General features: G+C 36.0%; 1 protein-coding gene across 2 annotated transcripts in view; it reads left to right on the top strand.

The window, feature by feature from the left end:
• SYT1 (synaptotagmin 1) overlaps nt 1-18,020 on the top strand; it is a 261,651-nt gene that overhangs the window by 241,757 nt on the left and 1,874 nt on the right. For both annotated transcript variants that reach the window (XM_070946722.1, XM_070946723.1), the window contains exon 9: nt 17,491-17,624. In XM_070946722.1, coding sequence (XP_070802823.1) covers nt 17,491-17,624 — 134 coding nt within the window. The remainder of the gene's footprint in view (nt 1-17,490; nt 17,625-18,020) is intronic.

Genomic DNA, 18,020 nt, shown 5'->3' on the forward strand with positions numbered 1-18,020 from the left:
CAAATTTCATTTGCTTTACAGACCTGCAAAGGTCATAAATACAAGGATTGGTCATAAAGTTAATTTTTTATCACTCTCTTAACTGTGAAGATCACTGTATAAGGTAGTCACTAAACAAGGACTTATCTAAATTGCATTTTTCAAAATATATATTTATGATTATCCTAAATTAGACAAACCTCTAGGTATTTTAAATGGATATTTGATATGGAAAAGAGCTAAAGGAATCACCATTGGTTCTGAAATCCTGTTTAGGGTGGTCATACAAATGTTCAGGAGAGGGGACAGATTATTCCTCACCTACATAAAGCAAAATGGTTGGTCAGGAAAGTGTACAATACGTTTCCATTTCTAACTCTCAGCTAAAGCTTTTTATTGCAAATACCATTACTCTAAAAGACAGAGGAATTTATATTGCTTAGTAATATATCACTTCAGTTCTTTTTCTTTAAAATTCTCCTCTCTTCTTGGGTTTTTTTGACAGCAAAAAAATCACAGCTCCTAAACTTAGGTTCTTATAGACTTTTTAGTAGTATAAGGATATTTTAGGTTCTTGGTGCATTGAAAAAATAGACTTATGGCAATGTATGCATTCTCATTCATATCATGAGCTACAGCAAATAATATAAATAAAACTATAATACTAGAAAGTTGTAATTCAACTTTCAGAACTAATGTTAATGAAAACAAAAGTTTTCACCTGCTTAAAGTCAGGGGATACTTAGAATTTCTTAGAATTCCTTTCTTAGAATTTCACTGATGGTATAGAAGCTGCTGCTGTGTACCTCTTTTCTGTATAGCCAGAGTAACAGGTAATGCTGTAAACTCCTTAGCACAAGGAGAGGTGCTTTCCGGTATTTCATACTTCCCTTACCATCCACCCAACCATGATGGCTATTGGTTGACTCAGTTGATCAGTTGCAATGGAATAGCTAAATCAATATAGGAGATCCCCATTTAATGACTGCCTTGTTGAGCAACTGTTTAAAGTTGCAGTGGTACTGAAAAAGTGAGTTTATGACCAGTCGTTGTACTCAGTCACATGATCAAGATTCAGACATTTTGCAACCAACTTTGTGACAGTCACATTGTCCTGTGTTCACACGGTCACTATTTGCATGCTTCATAGCCAGCTTCTGACAAGAGAAGTCAGCAGTAAAATCATAAGTCAGGGTCACGTGATACCTCACTTAACAACTTTGGTGATTTGCTTAATGGCCATGGTGGAAGTGACATCTTAAGTCTATTGTGGTCATATGATATCACACTTGATGACCATGTCACTTAGTGACTGAGTTGCTGGTCCCAATTATGGTAGCTAAGCAAGTGTTACCTTTGTAGGGCTTAAATTGGAATGATATGTGGAGGAAGAGAAGACAGAGTAGTTATGCAAAAGCAGGTTACAGGTTTTATATTTCAAGATGGCTGCTTTGAGATTTTAATGGAGTGTCCTGGCTGCTTTGATATTATTTTGACTTTGTTTTGAGTCCTGATCTCATAATTAAGCTCCTATGGGTTCTGTATAGGACAAACAATCCAAACATTGTGCAAAAGACTTAATGGGCACAAAAGAAATGTTGCCAATATGACTGAGTGAAGGATTGCTGAAGTCACTACATCAAAGGTTTGGGCTACTTCTGGAAGTCTTGACAAGCACAATGGATTCATAACCCATAACAATTGCTAACATACATGCAATCTGTCTCATGTGTAATCTGCATCTGCATATCTAGCCTGTTGTCTTCTTCTTCCATCCCACCATTGTCCCAATTTAAAACCTACAGCCATTTACTCGCTCTGTTGCAACTGATAAAATGAGCAGCAGCTTGCAAAAGCTTATGCATTTAATAAAAGTGCTAGCAGGCTCCTGCAGATTTTTGGCTACCGTTGACAAACACAAACCGCATCCTACAATGTCTACTATGAGTTTTGCCTATTCAACAGAAGTACAAGAACGTGCAGGCTGCATGGAAGGACTCTACAGGCCATGTTGGCCTGGGATTTTAGGCCAGCATAGTTCAGGAGTGCATATTCCAGAAGTGCTTCTTTTTAATCTCAAAGTTTGTCATTTTTATTTAAAGGAAGTCCATGTGAACTATTTTCAGTATATGGCTTATAGTGCATTAAATAGATTTTCAAATTATTAAGAATTATTAAATTCTTTCACAATATCTTTGCTCCTTTGGTCTCTAATTTAAAATAGTTAAGCGGAATTTGAAACACATGTGTTTCAAGGTTTTTAAATATTCATTCCTTCAGTATGTTATTTATTTTTTCTGGCAAACACATTCCCTCTTTATTATATCCGCTCCACTATTGGATTGTTTTCCACATATTCTCTCCTAATATGGTAGCAGAAAAGGGTTTTGTATCAGTTCCAAAATGCTCTTTCAAGATATGAACAGAAAGCAAATGTCATGAAAGGAAAAGGGAGAGGAAGAACATACCAGCAATAACAAAAGGCATGTATTTTTCTATTAACAAAGGATTGGAAAAGAATAGAATAAAAGTTTTCCCATGGATATGTTTCATTTCATTTTAACTTTATCATATATTATTTTGGGGGGAAGCAATTCTTTAAGATCAATGATTCAGTAATCATGTCAAAGTGACATTATTGCCCCCCCCTGCAAAACAATAACATGCTAGAACTCCTGTTTACTTGCATAAAACATGCAAATGCTGATTCACATATTACATTGAAACAATAGAGATTTCATTATTTGTCAAACCTGATGAACTCTGAACTATTTTTTCCACATGGAAATTGGCATGCATATAATTTAATGATAATAGCGCCTTCCAGTCAGGGAGGTGAGTCAGCACAGCACCTTACAAATGTCATAAACAGAATCTGTGCACAGCCCTTGTCTCTTTCCAACCTTATTATAAACATGCCCACATCCTGTTGCCCGAGTTTTCTTTCTTTCTGAAAAGTCATTCTCAGAAGATAAAGAATCACAAATGATAAATGAGTAGAGTTTTCAAATGTAACTATTTACTTAAAAGTTAATTCGAAATTAAACCAGAAAAAATTACATTGACTCCAGCAACTATACTAAAGACTCCAGCTACCAACATCCTTTTTGTTTTGGAAACTGAAATGCTAGAAGAAAGTTTATAAAAAATATGTGTAAGAATATCTATTGTAATGTATTAACCATATTTAATGTAATAGAGCTGGTCCTCAAGTTATGGCAATAAATGGTACCAGATTTTCCGTTGCTAACAATACGGTCATAAAGCACAATGTCACTTGACTACATTGCTTAACGATAATAATTCTGATAGTCCACATTGCTGTCATTAATCAAATCCCACTGGTTGCTAGACAAGGACAGATCCCAATCAAAGCCATAACAGGGTACGGAGCATAGTTACCATTAGTTCAGCATGACCAAAACAAATGTCCGTTAAGCTTATGACTACTTATAGTGCTTTACTTTATGAAAAGAATTTTTATTCTTCCATTTTCTGTTAGTAGAGCATTTTGTTTTTCAGAATTGTATTTAAAGGGCTCTTACTGTACATGGCATTGTGTTAGTAGTGGTTCAAAAGCAAAATCAATTTATTGCATTATTCCATTCTATATACCATCCTGAAGCAATATTTATGATTTCCATCAAATCAGTTACATTAGTTTATTTTTTGGATTAGTGATTTGTTACCTAATTAGATTCAGGTATATTAAAATCTTTATTCAAGTGAATAGGAAACAAAAGTATTACTGAACTCTTCAAGTTTAATCATTGTAGTCAGTGAACCACAATATATGCCTTCTTACCCACTTTTTCACCAAAATGGATATCTCTCTACAAAATTGAATCCGGTATCCGCAGTATCTCGATTGAAACTATTTTGTTTCTTCAGGTTTCTCATGCTATGTATCACATTTCAGTGCCTTCTTGGTGAAAATCATGTGTATCAGGTGGCAAAATTGTGACATCCACTATCCATTTGTATCACTGCATCACTGGAAAATTTTGAAATGTCTTTAGGCTGTAAGCTGATGGAACACATTACTGGACACCATGTCTGTTCTATAGCTTTGGTGACAATCCTATAACTCAGTCAAAGAAAATGTAAGATTTTAATTTAAGGTACCAGAGGTCTTGTACAATGCTTTACATGCTAAATGCAATAAATAGATGATATAAGGAGAGAGTATGTGAGGGAGACAGAGAGAGATTAATTATGTGCTAATATAATATAAAGAGCAAAATTTACTTTGCACTGTATATTTGTGGGATACAAATGTTTGTGGAATAATAGAAATGTGATGTGTCCTGCCTCTTTGTGAATGTGCAGAGCTATTAGCATTGTCCACCAAATTAATTGAATCATGCATGCATGTACCCTTAGAATAAGCCGGCTTGACTCCCTCTGATCCAACACCTTCATCCCACAATGTTCTTCCCCCTCCCTGAAACTCTGGGTACAGCTGAAATTGTGTACTCCCGCCAGCCCCTATGCTTCTCAGAAATCCTCTCTGCCATTAAATTACACTTTCCTTCCCATCTTTCTGTAGTTGGATCAGGTGAGAGAAGCACTACTTATTCAATAAGAAATTTAAATCTTTACTACATACAACAGCAAAGGCAGAGAACTCACACAAAATTGGAAAGCAAAAGGACAATGAACAGGTGTTTTCTAAATAAAGTTGTCTCACTCAGCTTCAAGATCTCTCACACAAGCACACCAAAATAATTTCACACAGTGCAGATCTCAGTAAGGCTATAATGTAACTAGCTTCACTGATCTTAATTTGATTTCCAGAGTGCTAACTCTAACTCAGTTTCAGTCCAGTGGAAGCTTTTTCTCTTACCTGGCTTCTAGACAGCCACAGCAATGATTTATTCAAACACACCAAAGACAAAAGCAAAATTTATTCCTTCAAGGGGGAAAAAAATTAATTGGTCTTAGCATTTGCTTTTCCCATGCTTCGGTTTAATCAACCTGATACCTAGATTGACAAATCAAGTTATTTTTCTCTTGACACATTCAAATTTCTGATGTGGAATTTTCCCACATTCACTACAGGTTTCTTTTTTCATCCAGGAAAATGGGTTGCTAACTAAAACTATTTGTTCATTTATTCATATAATTTATATAACTGCCCATTTCCCACAAGTAACATAAAAAAACTCACAATATGTAACCCCAGGCATCAGAGGGGAAAACAATGACCCTCATTATAGAAAAGCATGCATCATCAACAACAGAGCTCATCTAATATCCTGACTCAAATACCTGGAGAAATAGCCTGGTCTTAATGTTATGTTAGGAGCCTTTAGTAGCTTTAACAGTATATCTGAACAATTTAATAATTGTTTGCATTTTTGTTACACAATTCCCATCCCAATGCATTTTTTATATATGTTGTAAAGTGCATGAATATATATCGCAAGAAAAAAAGGGGGAGAGCTATAAGTATCCCAATTACTTCATCCATGAGCCCTTACAACAAAACATCTTACTATCTTCTCCAGAACGTCTCCAAAAAGGGGGTATTGGAGACTGGAAATTTATCCAACAAAACTTGACAGAGAGAAAGTTGCTCTAGAACAGGGTGCACGGCTTCTTCCTTTCAAGTAGGCATGTTCCTTCTATCAAAAAAAGAATCCATCTGTTCTCAAATCCAATCAACCACCTCTCCCTGGTTAACCAAAGGAGCCAGCAAAGATTAGCATCCATCCTGCATGTGACTCAAGATCATGTTTCAGAGAACCCTATCCACTTCCCTAGAATCTACAAGGTCAATGACTTTATAATCAGAGAGTGGTGAAATCCAATTTTTTTTACTACCGGTTCTATGGGCATGGTGTGGCTTGGTGGGCGTGGCAGGGGAAGGATACTGCAAAATCACAATTTCCACCCCACTCCTGAGGATATTGCAAAATCTCCATTCCCACCCCACTTTGCGGCCAGCCAGAGGTGGTATTTGCCAGTTCTCCAAACTACTCAAAATTTCCACTGCCAGTTCTCCCAACTGCTCAAAATTTCCGCTACCAGTTCTACAGAACCTGTCAGAACCTGCTGGATTTCACCCCTGATACCAGCCCAGACTGTTTGAAAACCTATAGACCATGGCATACTTTTATAATCCTCCTTTCAACATAGCTAGAGTTACAGTTTAAATGCTTGTACTATACACAGGTTTTCTTGGAATTTCAAAAAAATATTACATCTTAGTGCTTGTTCTGAAAAGCATCTTTTTTAATTTCTCATTTGATTCAGACAACTAATGTAGCCTGTTTTCTCAACTCTTATTTGAGATTTGTACCATATACTACATTAATTATTTTTAGCCAAACTTTGACAAAGTCCTATCACATATTTTTCAATGATGATGAAACCTTAATATGCAAACCAGTACAAAATTCTTAATAGATAATTGGAGAATGAGGATAATAAATGTTAATGGTTTTAGCATTTGCCAAGTTCTTACCATTATCAAAGATGGCAAATATCATATAAAAAATAGGCTTGATTTCCATGTGCTTTCAAAATGAAATATATATATATATATTGGAGATTTGGTTGATGTTATTTAGGAGATAGGTGTCAATAAATCAAACAAATGAAACAATACAATCAGTCACTCAGTCTAGTAGTCCTGAAATATGTTTTTGCTTAGTTTAAAAATAAGCAATAAAACTTATTTGTTTCAAAGTTGAGACAAACTTGGCAAATTTGTTATATGCTATTGTTGCATGAAAAGTTACAGAGAGAAATTAGGGGCCTCTGTTTTCTTTTTTCCTTGTTTCTTTGAATGCCTTTGCCTTTCCTGTGTCATTGTTTTTATACTTGAAGCTTGATAAATTGCATTATAAAACACATTCACATTCACCCACATTCTTAGACATCAAAGTCCTGCATATTTATTAAACCTTTTACAATATTGTTGATAGAATAATAACTTTAACAATGCAAGAATTGTTATTTAAATATAAAATGATGATACAGCCCAGTTTATTCCTTACATTTGGGATTTGTGTTATTTTGAAATTACATGCATGGAATATTTAATAATCCATTTTAATAAGTCTCATTTTCCAATCAAACATTCTTCCAAACTAAAACTTTGGTAGAAATGTAAGCCACACATTGAATCTAAGATAGATGAATTGTAGGTTGAAAAATATAGGCAATGAGCTCAGTTGGAAATAAAATTCCAAAAGTACCACCTATTAAGAATTGGTAGGAGTGGACTAGAAGATCTCTAATCCCATCCAACCCTATGAATCAATGCAAGTACACAAACTAAGAACAGTGATTCATCATTGCTAGAATTATTATGCTGTATTACCCATTTTCACTTCAATTATCTTTAAATTTCATTTCCCTATTTGGTTTACTGCAGTGTGTTCGCATATCCACCTTTCTGCGATGGAAATAATTGTTTCATTTTTGTATGTGTATAAAGTGAAATACTGTCTAATCCACACCAGTTAATGCTGTGAAATATTTATTAATCTTTATGATGGTTCTTTGGTTTCTTTTATCTAAAACAAGAAACAGCAGTGTGTATTTATAGAATGTATTTATATTGTTCCTTATGTCTAAAGAATAGTCTCATTGCTTTCTTTATCTTACCAGTGATGAGCACATTAGGTTGCGTTTTTTGTCAAGAATTGATAATGATTGACTATTCTACTTCTCTTAAAGAATCTAAGTTAAGAGCCAAACTGTACTTTGGAGGTGCTAAGGTTAGGAATCCATTATACTGAACCCTTTTCCCCTTTGACTATGGAGTGCATTGCTTCACACAATCATTTTCCTGTCAGACTACAATTTTTTAGAGAGGTTTCCAATGTGAACATTTCTCCTTGTGCTCTCAAAATTGATTGAGAAATTGTGGATGTGAACAGATTCTTGTGACATCCCCGGGAGCATGATTCAATTGCTAGTAAAAAAACAAAAGTAGTGAATTCTGGCTAGGCAGTTTGATGCACCTCAAGCAATGTCTTCATGGTTACATTTCCCTCCAAGTTCCAATCCTGTTCAAGGAATAGTTTGAATTGAAACAAAATGTTCCAAACCCTGCCTGTCTTCACATGATAAATTAAAAAAAAAAAACTTCAGTTAACAACTATACTTGTTCCCATACTCTCTTGGATTTTTCACCAAGCTTTGTGGCTTGCTATGTCATTGAAATGTATAACAGTCACTACTTGGATTTCTGAAAACTGTACTTGTTCCTAACATTTGACCTGGGTTATAACTTTTGGAAAACTGGAAAGCTGGGTTAAAAGGCCCTGTGCAACAGCGGGGGGAAATTATACCGTGCAGCATCATTAACTGCATTTTTCAATTTAGTATGTCCTACAAAAACAATCAGAGTTTATCAAGTCTTTATCATTTCTTTTGGATATTTTATTCCAGAGTTCCACATATCACCATAGTTTTTAATTTGTTTCTTCATTAATGTGATTGTTTCAACCTTCTCTCTTTGCAATTGCCTTCAATATATCTCCCACCCAATATATAAGACTTTCTTAAATGTAATAGCTAAGGTCTTTCTTATTCGTCCATTAGATTTCATATCACCTTTCCTCTAAATCCTCAGGATTTACCCAGTTTCATGCATCTCAAGCATAGAAATCCACGTCCACGATTGTGTATATGCTAGAATTTGGAAATCAAAATTACACTGGTCTACAAGGAGAAAGCCTCAGAAATGAAAGTAGCTTAATTTTACCAGAATTGGGTCACTAATAAAGGAAAATTAAGTCCTAAGTATTAATTGACCCCAGTTTCTAAAATACAGCTTCAAGTCAAAATTGCATCAAAATAATTCAAAATTATGAGGTGGGTGTGCGATTATCTTCCATATCTTTTCTGCAAAATGTGATATAGCAGTGAGAATGGTGCCACACCAATCATTATAAATTTATCTTTCATGTAACATTTTCATGCTTTTTGCATGAAAAACTGACCAGCTCTAACATCAGATTAAACAACAAGGTTCCATCTTTATTCAGTATCTAAACTGTGTTTTTTGGCTTTTCTCTTGTGAACTGCAGTAGGATCATCCCTGGGGAGATTCCAGCAGTAATCGGCAAGTATGGACAGACTCCATTTCCCTTGGTATCTTTTCTCCATGCCTGTAATATCCTGGTGGAATCTCTCCCCATGTTCATCACTCACTGCCCGACAGTTCAAAGGGAAATAGTCATAGAATAGAATAGAATAGAATAGAATAGAATAGAATAGAATAGAATAGAATAGAATAGAATAGAATAGAATAGAATAGAATAGAATAGAATAGAATAGAATAGAATTTTTATTGGCCAAGTGTGATTGGACACACAAGGAATTTGTCTTTGGTGCATATGCTCTCAGTGTATATAAAAAGATACATTTGTCAAGAATTGTAAGGTAAAACACTTAATGATAGTCATAGGGTACAAATAAGCAATCAGGAAACAATATCAATGCAAGTGTAAGAAGTGAATTTTCAGTAACATGTTTGCACCAAGTGCTATATAGGATCTAAGCAAATTTTCCATGTTTTTCATAGTCATCTGCCTTGCTGTTTTCAAAGTGAAAATAAATTTATACACTTCCATGTGGTACCATTTTCATTGTTCTACCGTACTTTGACGAGCAGTTATGAGGCATCATGAAAAATACTAGCCTGTGTATAAATCTTTATTGTGAAATATCTTGAAAACTTTAGCCAATCAGCACATTTATACCTGTTTTCTAATTCATCTAATCAAAGTATGTAAAATTTACACTGTTATCTCGGAAGTCAATAATTTCCCAAAATTTGTAGACAGGTGTTATTCGCGCCTTCTTCCTTTCAGTGTATACTTACAATGCAACCCTCACAAACAATTTTGAGCATAGGAAACTGGTCCCTGGTTGATGAGAAAACAAAACTTTTATTGTTTTATAGCGTAGAGTATTATTATAAGCACATTTCTCCAAGTAATTTATTTGCACTCTTTCCCCCATCATGCCAACTTGGTAGTATTGGCTTTTGATTTAAATACAAAAGTTTCAGCTCCTTCTGGGTTTTATCCCAAAAAGACTATTTGAGATACTGAGTTGTAGGTTACAGCGAGCTAGCAAATTTTGCCTGAATCCCACATCTGTCCATCCATACTTTATTTTATGATAGATAAGAGGAGTCAGACAGGACTGATTCTTGAATCCTTCCCTTTTAAATTAATTTACCCTTTTGTATTGAACCTTTCTATTTTTCAGAACCTCATCTAACTGATGAGATACTGAAAATGTAACCATTCAAACTAGGATGAACCTAGTTTCAGTGGTTCATCACTTAAGCCAGGATGAACCAGTGGTGAAATCCGAACCAGTTTGCTACCGGTTTGCTGGCCGCACATGCGTGTACATGCGCAGTACGCAGTGAAAGGAGGCTTGGGAAGGTGAGTAGAACAGCAGTGATGGGATCAGCTGTGCCGCGTGATTTAGCTTTGCTAGAAAGCAGGAAATCCTGCTTTCTAGCAAAGCTAAACTGCGCGGCACAGCTGATCGTCCAAAATACCAGTCTGCCTGAACCGGTAGCTTTTTAAACTGCTGGTTCAATCGAACTGGTAGCTAACTACCGGTTCACCCGAACCGGAGCAAACCGGTAGCATTTCACCCCTGGGATGAACCATTTTATTTTGGCCATCTGCAAATAAGAGTCCCAGACTAAAATGTCCCCAATGAATAATAGCTTATTGCCAGTTTAAGAGCACTGGCTTCCTATCCATTGTTCCAATTTCAGGAGTGTTTATCCTTCTAGATACAGTCCCAGATGTGCAGAAGAATGTTGGTTTTGCTCCAGAGCTTTGTATTTATGTTAGGCAGGCAAATTTTGCTCCAATACAGAATTTTAAATGGGTGTTTAATAAGATCTTGGCTGTAATGCCATTGTAAATGCATAAGATGAGTGAAAGATACAAGAGATTATAAACAATATATATTTATGTAGACTGGAGTTTCTGCGCCTCAGACACACAAACATCATCAATATTTACTTTTTCCCTACCATATTATAAAGGAGACATGAATAGAAATAATACTGGTTACTCTCCTCCAGGGTTTTTATTTCAATCATTTATAAATGTCTGGAGAACTTTCTCTCCTCCAATTTTCCCAAAACATCATTTAATATCTGAAATTATTCTTAGTGCAATTCAAAGTGCTGTAGGTGGCATGCTAAGTAGAAATAAACAATTTACTCAAGATTATGAAAGGAATATGTGCCACATGCCTCTGACAGAAACAAAAGAAAAATAAAAGTAAAGGCAATAAGTTCTAAGGATAATGGGTAGAGGGTCTCAGAAATAAATAATAAACAGAAAATGCATTGCTCTGAATTTGGGAGGTTCAACATTCAGTTATGGCTTCTCTTTGCTGGCTAGAGATGTACGTTTCTTTCCTTAACCAGTTTTGTAGTATTTGTGGGCCCTCCTGCTCCTGCTGGCAATAAGGCCTGGATTTCATCTCTAGTATCTGCTTCTGACCATTGTTGCCATAGAAACCTAAAGATAGAGTGCTGTGAAGTACAACATTGATGTAACCCCAGTTGTTGCACCATTCCTTGGAAACGGTGCCTCCCATTGTTCCTTTCCTGAAGAAATTTAGGCCAGTCATATATGTGATTTTTCTAATCTCATTAAAGGTTATTCCTGATGTCTTCATTATCTCTTTTCACGCACAAACACAGAGAAAGAAAATTCTTAAGACAAATTATCCCTACTTTGAAAGTCACATCCTGAGTAATGTTCTCACAAGAGAGAGGTTAGCTGCTGGCCTTGAAGTATGTTTGTCTTTTAATTCCTTATGGGGGCATTTGAACCTTCTGATACAGCTGAAGGCTATAAATATGTCACCCTACTGGTCTATAAGGACACATGATGCCAACCACATTTCTCTTCAAAGTTTGACTTGCAGGATGGAAAAGTATGACAGACAATTTCATTCCCAAAGCTGTTGTTATCAAAGTGTAACTGAACATTTACTAATGCAAGATGTAAACATTTACTAATGCAAGATGTAACCAGGCTGTGCCCGGTTTATAGACTGGTCATTTATCAGCTGCCCAATCTTCCCCCAGCCATGCATAGCCATTAGAAGGGAAACAATCAGATCTATTTCGAAACAGAGCATCTGCTTTTTCTTCTCTGAATCCAATTAAGAATGTTTAGAGATACATGTTTTTTCTTCAAGCTTCAGTGTTCCTTTGTGATCTCATGATAGAAACATAAAATTCTGTATTTATGAATCTCTATTTCCCTTTGTTTCCCTATAAATTGCTGCAATTTAACTCAAAGAAAGACTTATTGCAGAGTCAGAGTTTCTCACTCGTGAAATTTTAAATGAAATATATGATGCCTTTCATTTGTAATTCTCCCATGTTTTGCATTACTTATTCCATCATTTTTCTTACTTGAAAAGAATATCTGATAAGATCGGGGAATGGGATTGGTTCTTAATGTCTTATGACTGGTATGATTAAGAAGCGGATTCTTGCATAAAAGAAGAATACTATCAGGCATAAAGAATCAGGATCATTCATGTTGGTTGTACTCAGTGGTGAAATCAAAAATTTTTTACTACCGGTTCTGTGGGCGTGGCTGGTGGGCGTGGTGTGGCTTGGTGAGCATGGCTTGGTGGGACTGGCAGGGGAAGGATATTGCAAAATCTCCATTCCCACCTCACTCTGGAACCAGCCAGAGGTGGTATTTGCCAGTTCTCCAAACTACTTAAAATTTCTGCTACCGGTTCTCCGAACTACTCAAAATTTCCGCTACCGGTTCTACAAAACCTGTCAGAACCTGCTGGATTTCACCCCTGGTTGCATTATAAAAAATTTATTGAAGTTTGTACACAAGAATCTGGTCAACTAATGGTCAGCACTAAATTGTTGTTAGATAAGGGTCACTGGAATTCAAAGGGGGATTGGAATTGGATTTCTTATGGCAATGCAAGGGCTCTCAACTGATGGTGCATTTTATTCCATCACCACCACCACCTCCCCAGGTTAGCCTACTCTTCTCTACAGATGTTCAGTTCAAGTATGAAGACATTTCTTAGGAATGGTAGTTTAGTCTAAATTGGATAAGCCAAGTACCATCAGAAATATGCTTTTGTGTACAATTCTGTTGTAATGATCAACATACACACCTTCCCCCAACACCCTAATTTTCAGGCCCAGATCAGATGCCTTCAGTGTTTATATGCATATAGATTTCTAGTCTGCATAGCAAAAGAAAGAGAGTGAAAGAGATTACAATGTGGGTTCAGAATCGGGTGGGGACTTCAGTGGAATAACAAAGATTAAGCCCTTATACTAGGAATACCTTCTGAATTTGGAAGCCTGTTCTGGCAATCTGCAACGCTTATTTTGTATTTAGCTAAATGCAAAATTATGCCATAGTTGAGCCCTCAGACCTAAGAATTTTTCACAACCAGGCAAAGCAGCAAGAAAATTATAAGGTAGTGTTTCTTATTAAACTACTTTTTCAGTGTTTGTTCACTATATTGCAAAAGTACTAATCTGCAGAGCAACTCTTTTTGTAATAAGATGGGAGATTCATGAGTATCAACCCCTCTCTCTACTTCTTCCCCTCAAAATACAAACAAATAAGAGCTAATGTACTTCAGTACATTATTTGAACTATGTATATCAGCCCACAGGACTTGCACACCTTTATTAAAGATTAGTATCTTCGTATTCAACGTATAATCATTGTGTCCTAGCCTTGTCATTCACTTTCACTGTCATTTTTAGTATTCTGCCGATGTAACTATTCACGAAAATAGGTTTTTCTCTTTTTGAAGAAGAGAATGTAAAAACATATAGTACCTACAGTTTAGTTTTCACATTAAAAGCTCTGTCACTCAAGCTTTTGTTTGAAGGAATACTTAATTCTCTCCTGATGCATCCATAGACTCTACCTTATCCATGTACATTTGATGCTTCTGATGCATAATTCATGTAACCGTGCTACTGCCTACAGAATACTCTATTTTTCACTTGCCTGTCACATCAAGAAGTTTGTTCATTATTTGCTAAATTAAATCTTTCTTGTCCACAAAGCCACTTGCTATGGATATTGGAGACATGTTTTGTAAATGAGCAGTGGCGGTTCTGAGATCAAGATTACTATATATACTGTATATACCTCAGCTTTCATTTCAATTGAGACACAAGTCCTTTGTTTGCCTTAAGTAATGAACTGACATCGTTTGCCATTAAATGACAGTAAAACAAAGCATGTCAGTTGAACTGCTTTTAAAAGCTTCTCTATTAGTCCTCCCTTGAGATAGTCTTGTAAAATCAGTAATGCACAATATTAATTGAGAATTTTTCAGCTTCTGCCAGCCTTCCATGTGTTGAATGTTAATTAGAGCAAGTGAAGGAGCAATATTTTTCACTCAGCTCTTCTTCTCCTAAAGATAGGGCTATAATGAAAAGCCAAGTGCTTCTCATTACAGTATAGCAGGGAGTGTCTCATCAGGAGGATCAGAAATACCAACCTTTAAAAGGGTCTACTAACACTAACAGCCAATGGCTGCACTCGAGAGATTTCAGTGAGTTCAGACTCCGTGTTTTAGATTTATTTTCCTTATTATCTGGATGGCTTACGTCTGTAACTGTTCAGGGATTGCCCGGTGCTTGAACAGGAGTCTGTTTCAAAAGCTGTTTCATCCAAAGTCAGTGCAATAGAGAGGAAAAAATAGGAAAAGAGGGCAAGGTTTGCAGTATTGCTAAACAACAGACAGAACAAGTGTACAGATTTCCTGGCCACAGACATTGCAAAATCAATTATTATAATTATTTTAAATTTTTCTCCTACCCATCCAATTGACAATTGACATGCCATGTTGTTATGTAGATTTAAACTATTTTTATCCTCCTCTTTGAATATGAATGCATTAATCAATTGGTCTCCATTTTTTATTTACTTAACCTTCATAAAAGGTGGATACCATTTACAATTTCTGTTTAAGCAATTATTATAATGCCTTCATAAAAATGTTTGATTTCTGGATTAGAAAATAGGACAAGAATAATGAAATATTGCTTATATCCTAGAAAACCATTGACTGCCATTGGTTAATGCAAATACTAGTAATTTATTATTAGTTAATTGAAATTTAGGCAGCTATTAGTAGTTGTACAGAAAAATTGGGTTGATTTTTTAAAAAAAACAAAAAACTTGGAAGTACAATTAGACCTCACTTAATAACTATTCAGTGAGCATTTGAAGTTACATTGACATTGCTGAACAAAATGCCTTGTCCTTGAAGTTATTGTTGTTGCAGCCCCTCTGCATAATATGATCAAATTTGACTGCTCAGCAATCTGCCTGCATTTACAACCATACAGTATGATGTTCTTCAACTTCCATTTGCAACTTGTAGTGGTCATGTAGTTTTTGGTACCGCAGATTTCCTATCCCAAACTCCATTAAGATAAAGAACAGATAAGTTCTTAAAACTTGTCTGCCTAAATATAGCTATTTCTTTCCCTGTCTTTTATGTCAGCCATAGACCATACTAAGCCAAAGGAGCTAAATAGCCATGTATTAAACTGTGGTTTACATTTAAAAGTGTGTTTCCACAGGAAGTCTCTTTCACTTCATTGTTCAGATCAAAACTGGATTATCAGAAAGAGAACAATGCACATGATAGCATGAAATGGGATAAGCCTATGCTAACGTTAAACTTTAAACTTTTTGTAAACAATAGGATCATCAAGACCAAAGGAGGAATAGTGCACTGAAGACCCAGAGACCATTAAACAGCAAGAACTAGCTATGTTAAAGTACCAGACCTGATCCACAGAGAAAGCCTGTGCAAATATATTCTTTCCTAGAACTTTTCCTGCACTCTGTTAAATCTTGGCTGCTATAATGTTAGGCAACTTCTTTTGTTTGACCTAATAAACAGAGGATTTATTTTAGTCCAGGATTCTTATTTCCCAATAGTATCTAGACAGGTATCTCTAAGAACATTTATCTTAAGGTAGGATACAAATGGCTATTCCTCTAGGACAGTGATGGTGAACCTTTTCAGCACTGAGTGCCAAAAAGGGAGCGCACACAGGTCTGGGCCACAGTCCGGAAGAGGAGCTGCCCAGGGTGCATGTGCGTGCCCGAAAATGAACTTCCGGTTTCAGTTACTGAACTTCCGGTTTCAGCCAGCTACACTTCCTGGTTTCTGGTGCACATGCGCATGCAATGATCAGCTAGACGGCGCACATGTTCATGCAGGAAAATGGAAGACCAGCTCTTCTGCCGCATAGAAAGGCTAGCTGATTGGCACATGCCCGCATGCGCACCAGAAACCCGGAAGAGGAATGGGTGACGCAGCACATGCTAGGAGACATGGCTCTGTGTGTCACTTCAGGCACATGTGCCACAGGTTCACCATCACGGCTCTAGGAGTTGTATTTTTTATTAGAGAGCTGGAATATCACCACTATTTACAGTATGGAAATTCTACCTGTAGTTGATTTAGAATCAAATTTGAGTGCCATGTTTCTCTACAAACCTGTCTAATCCTAGTGATTGTTATGCACACATCACACACACGAACACACATACAAGCAATTAGGGCTAGTATAACAATTCTTTGTTAATGAACACATCTAAAATGTGAAGTAATCTTCAATAACAATGAGAAGAGCCAAAGTAATGTTCGTTTGCCTCAGCCACTGCTGTCAATTTTCTTTGAATTCATGTCCAATAAGAGTAACAAAATGACCTATATCTTTTTGTCCTTCGGAATTAAGTCTTTTCTGGAACTTTACATTGGAGGAAAACACATTAAGAGGGAATACTTTAGTGTACACTTTAAGGAAAAAGTCTTCACTCATAATTTGCAATATTCAGTGCAGTATATTATCACTTGACATAATTGCCCTATTTGAATAGTTGCTAGGCAATCATTATACAGGTTTTGATATTAGCATAAGACTTGCATCTTTTAAAAAAGTCACTCCATTATTCTCCTGTTTATTTTGTCACTATCTCATTCTCATTAAAAGATTCACTGCATTAGCCAACATTTTATTTATTTTTATTTATCACATTTTGGAACCACTCATCTTCCTCACAGAAGAAGTATACAATAAAATTTCAAAACATAAAACTAGTATATAAAAGTTAAAAATTCTAAAAAGAGCAAGAATAATTAATAAAAATTAATTAAAGCATGAAGGGAAGGATTTCAGGGTGCTAACAGTCCTGTGCCCTGGGCTCCCCATGGAAAGCTGCAGAGCCATGTTTTCACCCCTTTCTGGAAGACCAGGACCTCTAGGGGGAGAATATTCCGTGGGGCAGGAGCAACGGCAGATAAGGCTCTCTTTCTGGTCTAAGATCTTTAACTGATAGGGTCCTCAATATACCTTCCCTGCCTGACCAGGTGGGAAGGGCTGATGTAATGGTGTAACAAAGCTAGCCTGGCCCTATATAGAGAGAGCTTTAAATTTCTGAAAAACTTGTTTCTGCTGTTGTTTAGATCCCTATGTGAAAATTCATCTGATGCAGAATGGGAAACGGTTGAAGAAGAAGAAGACAACAATTAAGAAGAACACTCTGAATCCTTATTACAATGAATCCTTCAGCTTTGAAGTACCATTTGAGCAAATCCAGGTAATATCAAACTTGCAATTCCTTCTCCGCCTTGAAATTCTTCTCCTCTTCACAGGTACCTTCATTAATACCTATGTAATAGTCCTGCATGGGATGAAACAAGGGTGATTGCTACAAAAAGTAAAAAATGAACAATACAACACTTAGGAATATCAATTCTTCAAATAGGCAGCAGATAATGAATATTTATTCAGCAGCAATGGATACTAAATAGAAAATTCAATGGTGATTTTATTCCAATAGTTCAGGAGAAAATCGGTTTTGTTGTTTTCCATTCTTTCAGATGAAATTTGATTATTTTATCAAATCAAAATTATTTAAAGGAAGCACAGTAATAGTTATAAAGTTCTGCTAAACTGCATAACTAAAACCATACTTATAATAAGATACATAAGT

Source organism: Pituophis catenifer, unplaced genomic scaffold, assembly GCF_029215685.1.
Source record: "Pituophis catenifer annectens isolate HBS135680 unplaced genomic scaffold, rPitCat1.0.hap2 SCAF_7, whole genome shotgun sequence".
In the NCBI taxonomy this organism is placed as follows: domain Eukaryota; kingdom Metazoa; phylum Chordata; class Lepidosauria; order Squamata; family Colubridae; genus Pituophis; species Pituophis catenifer.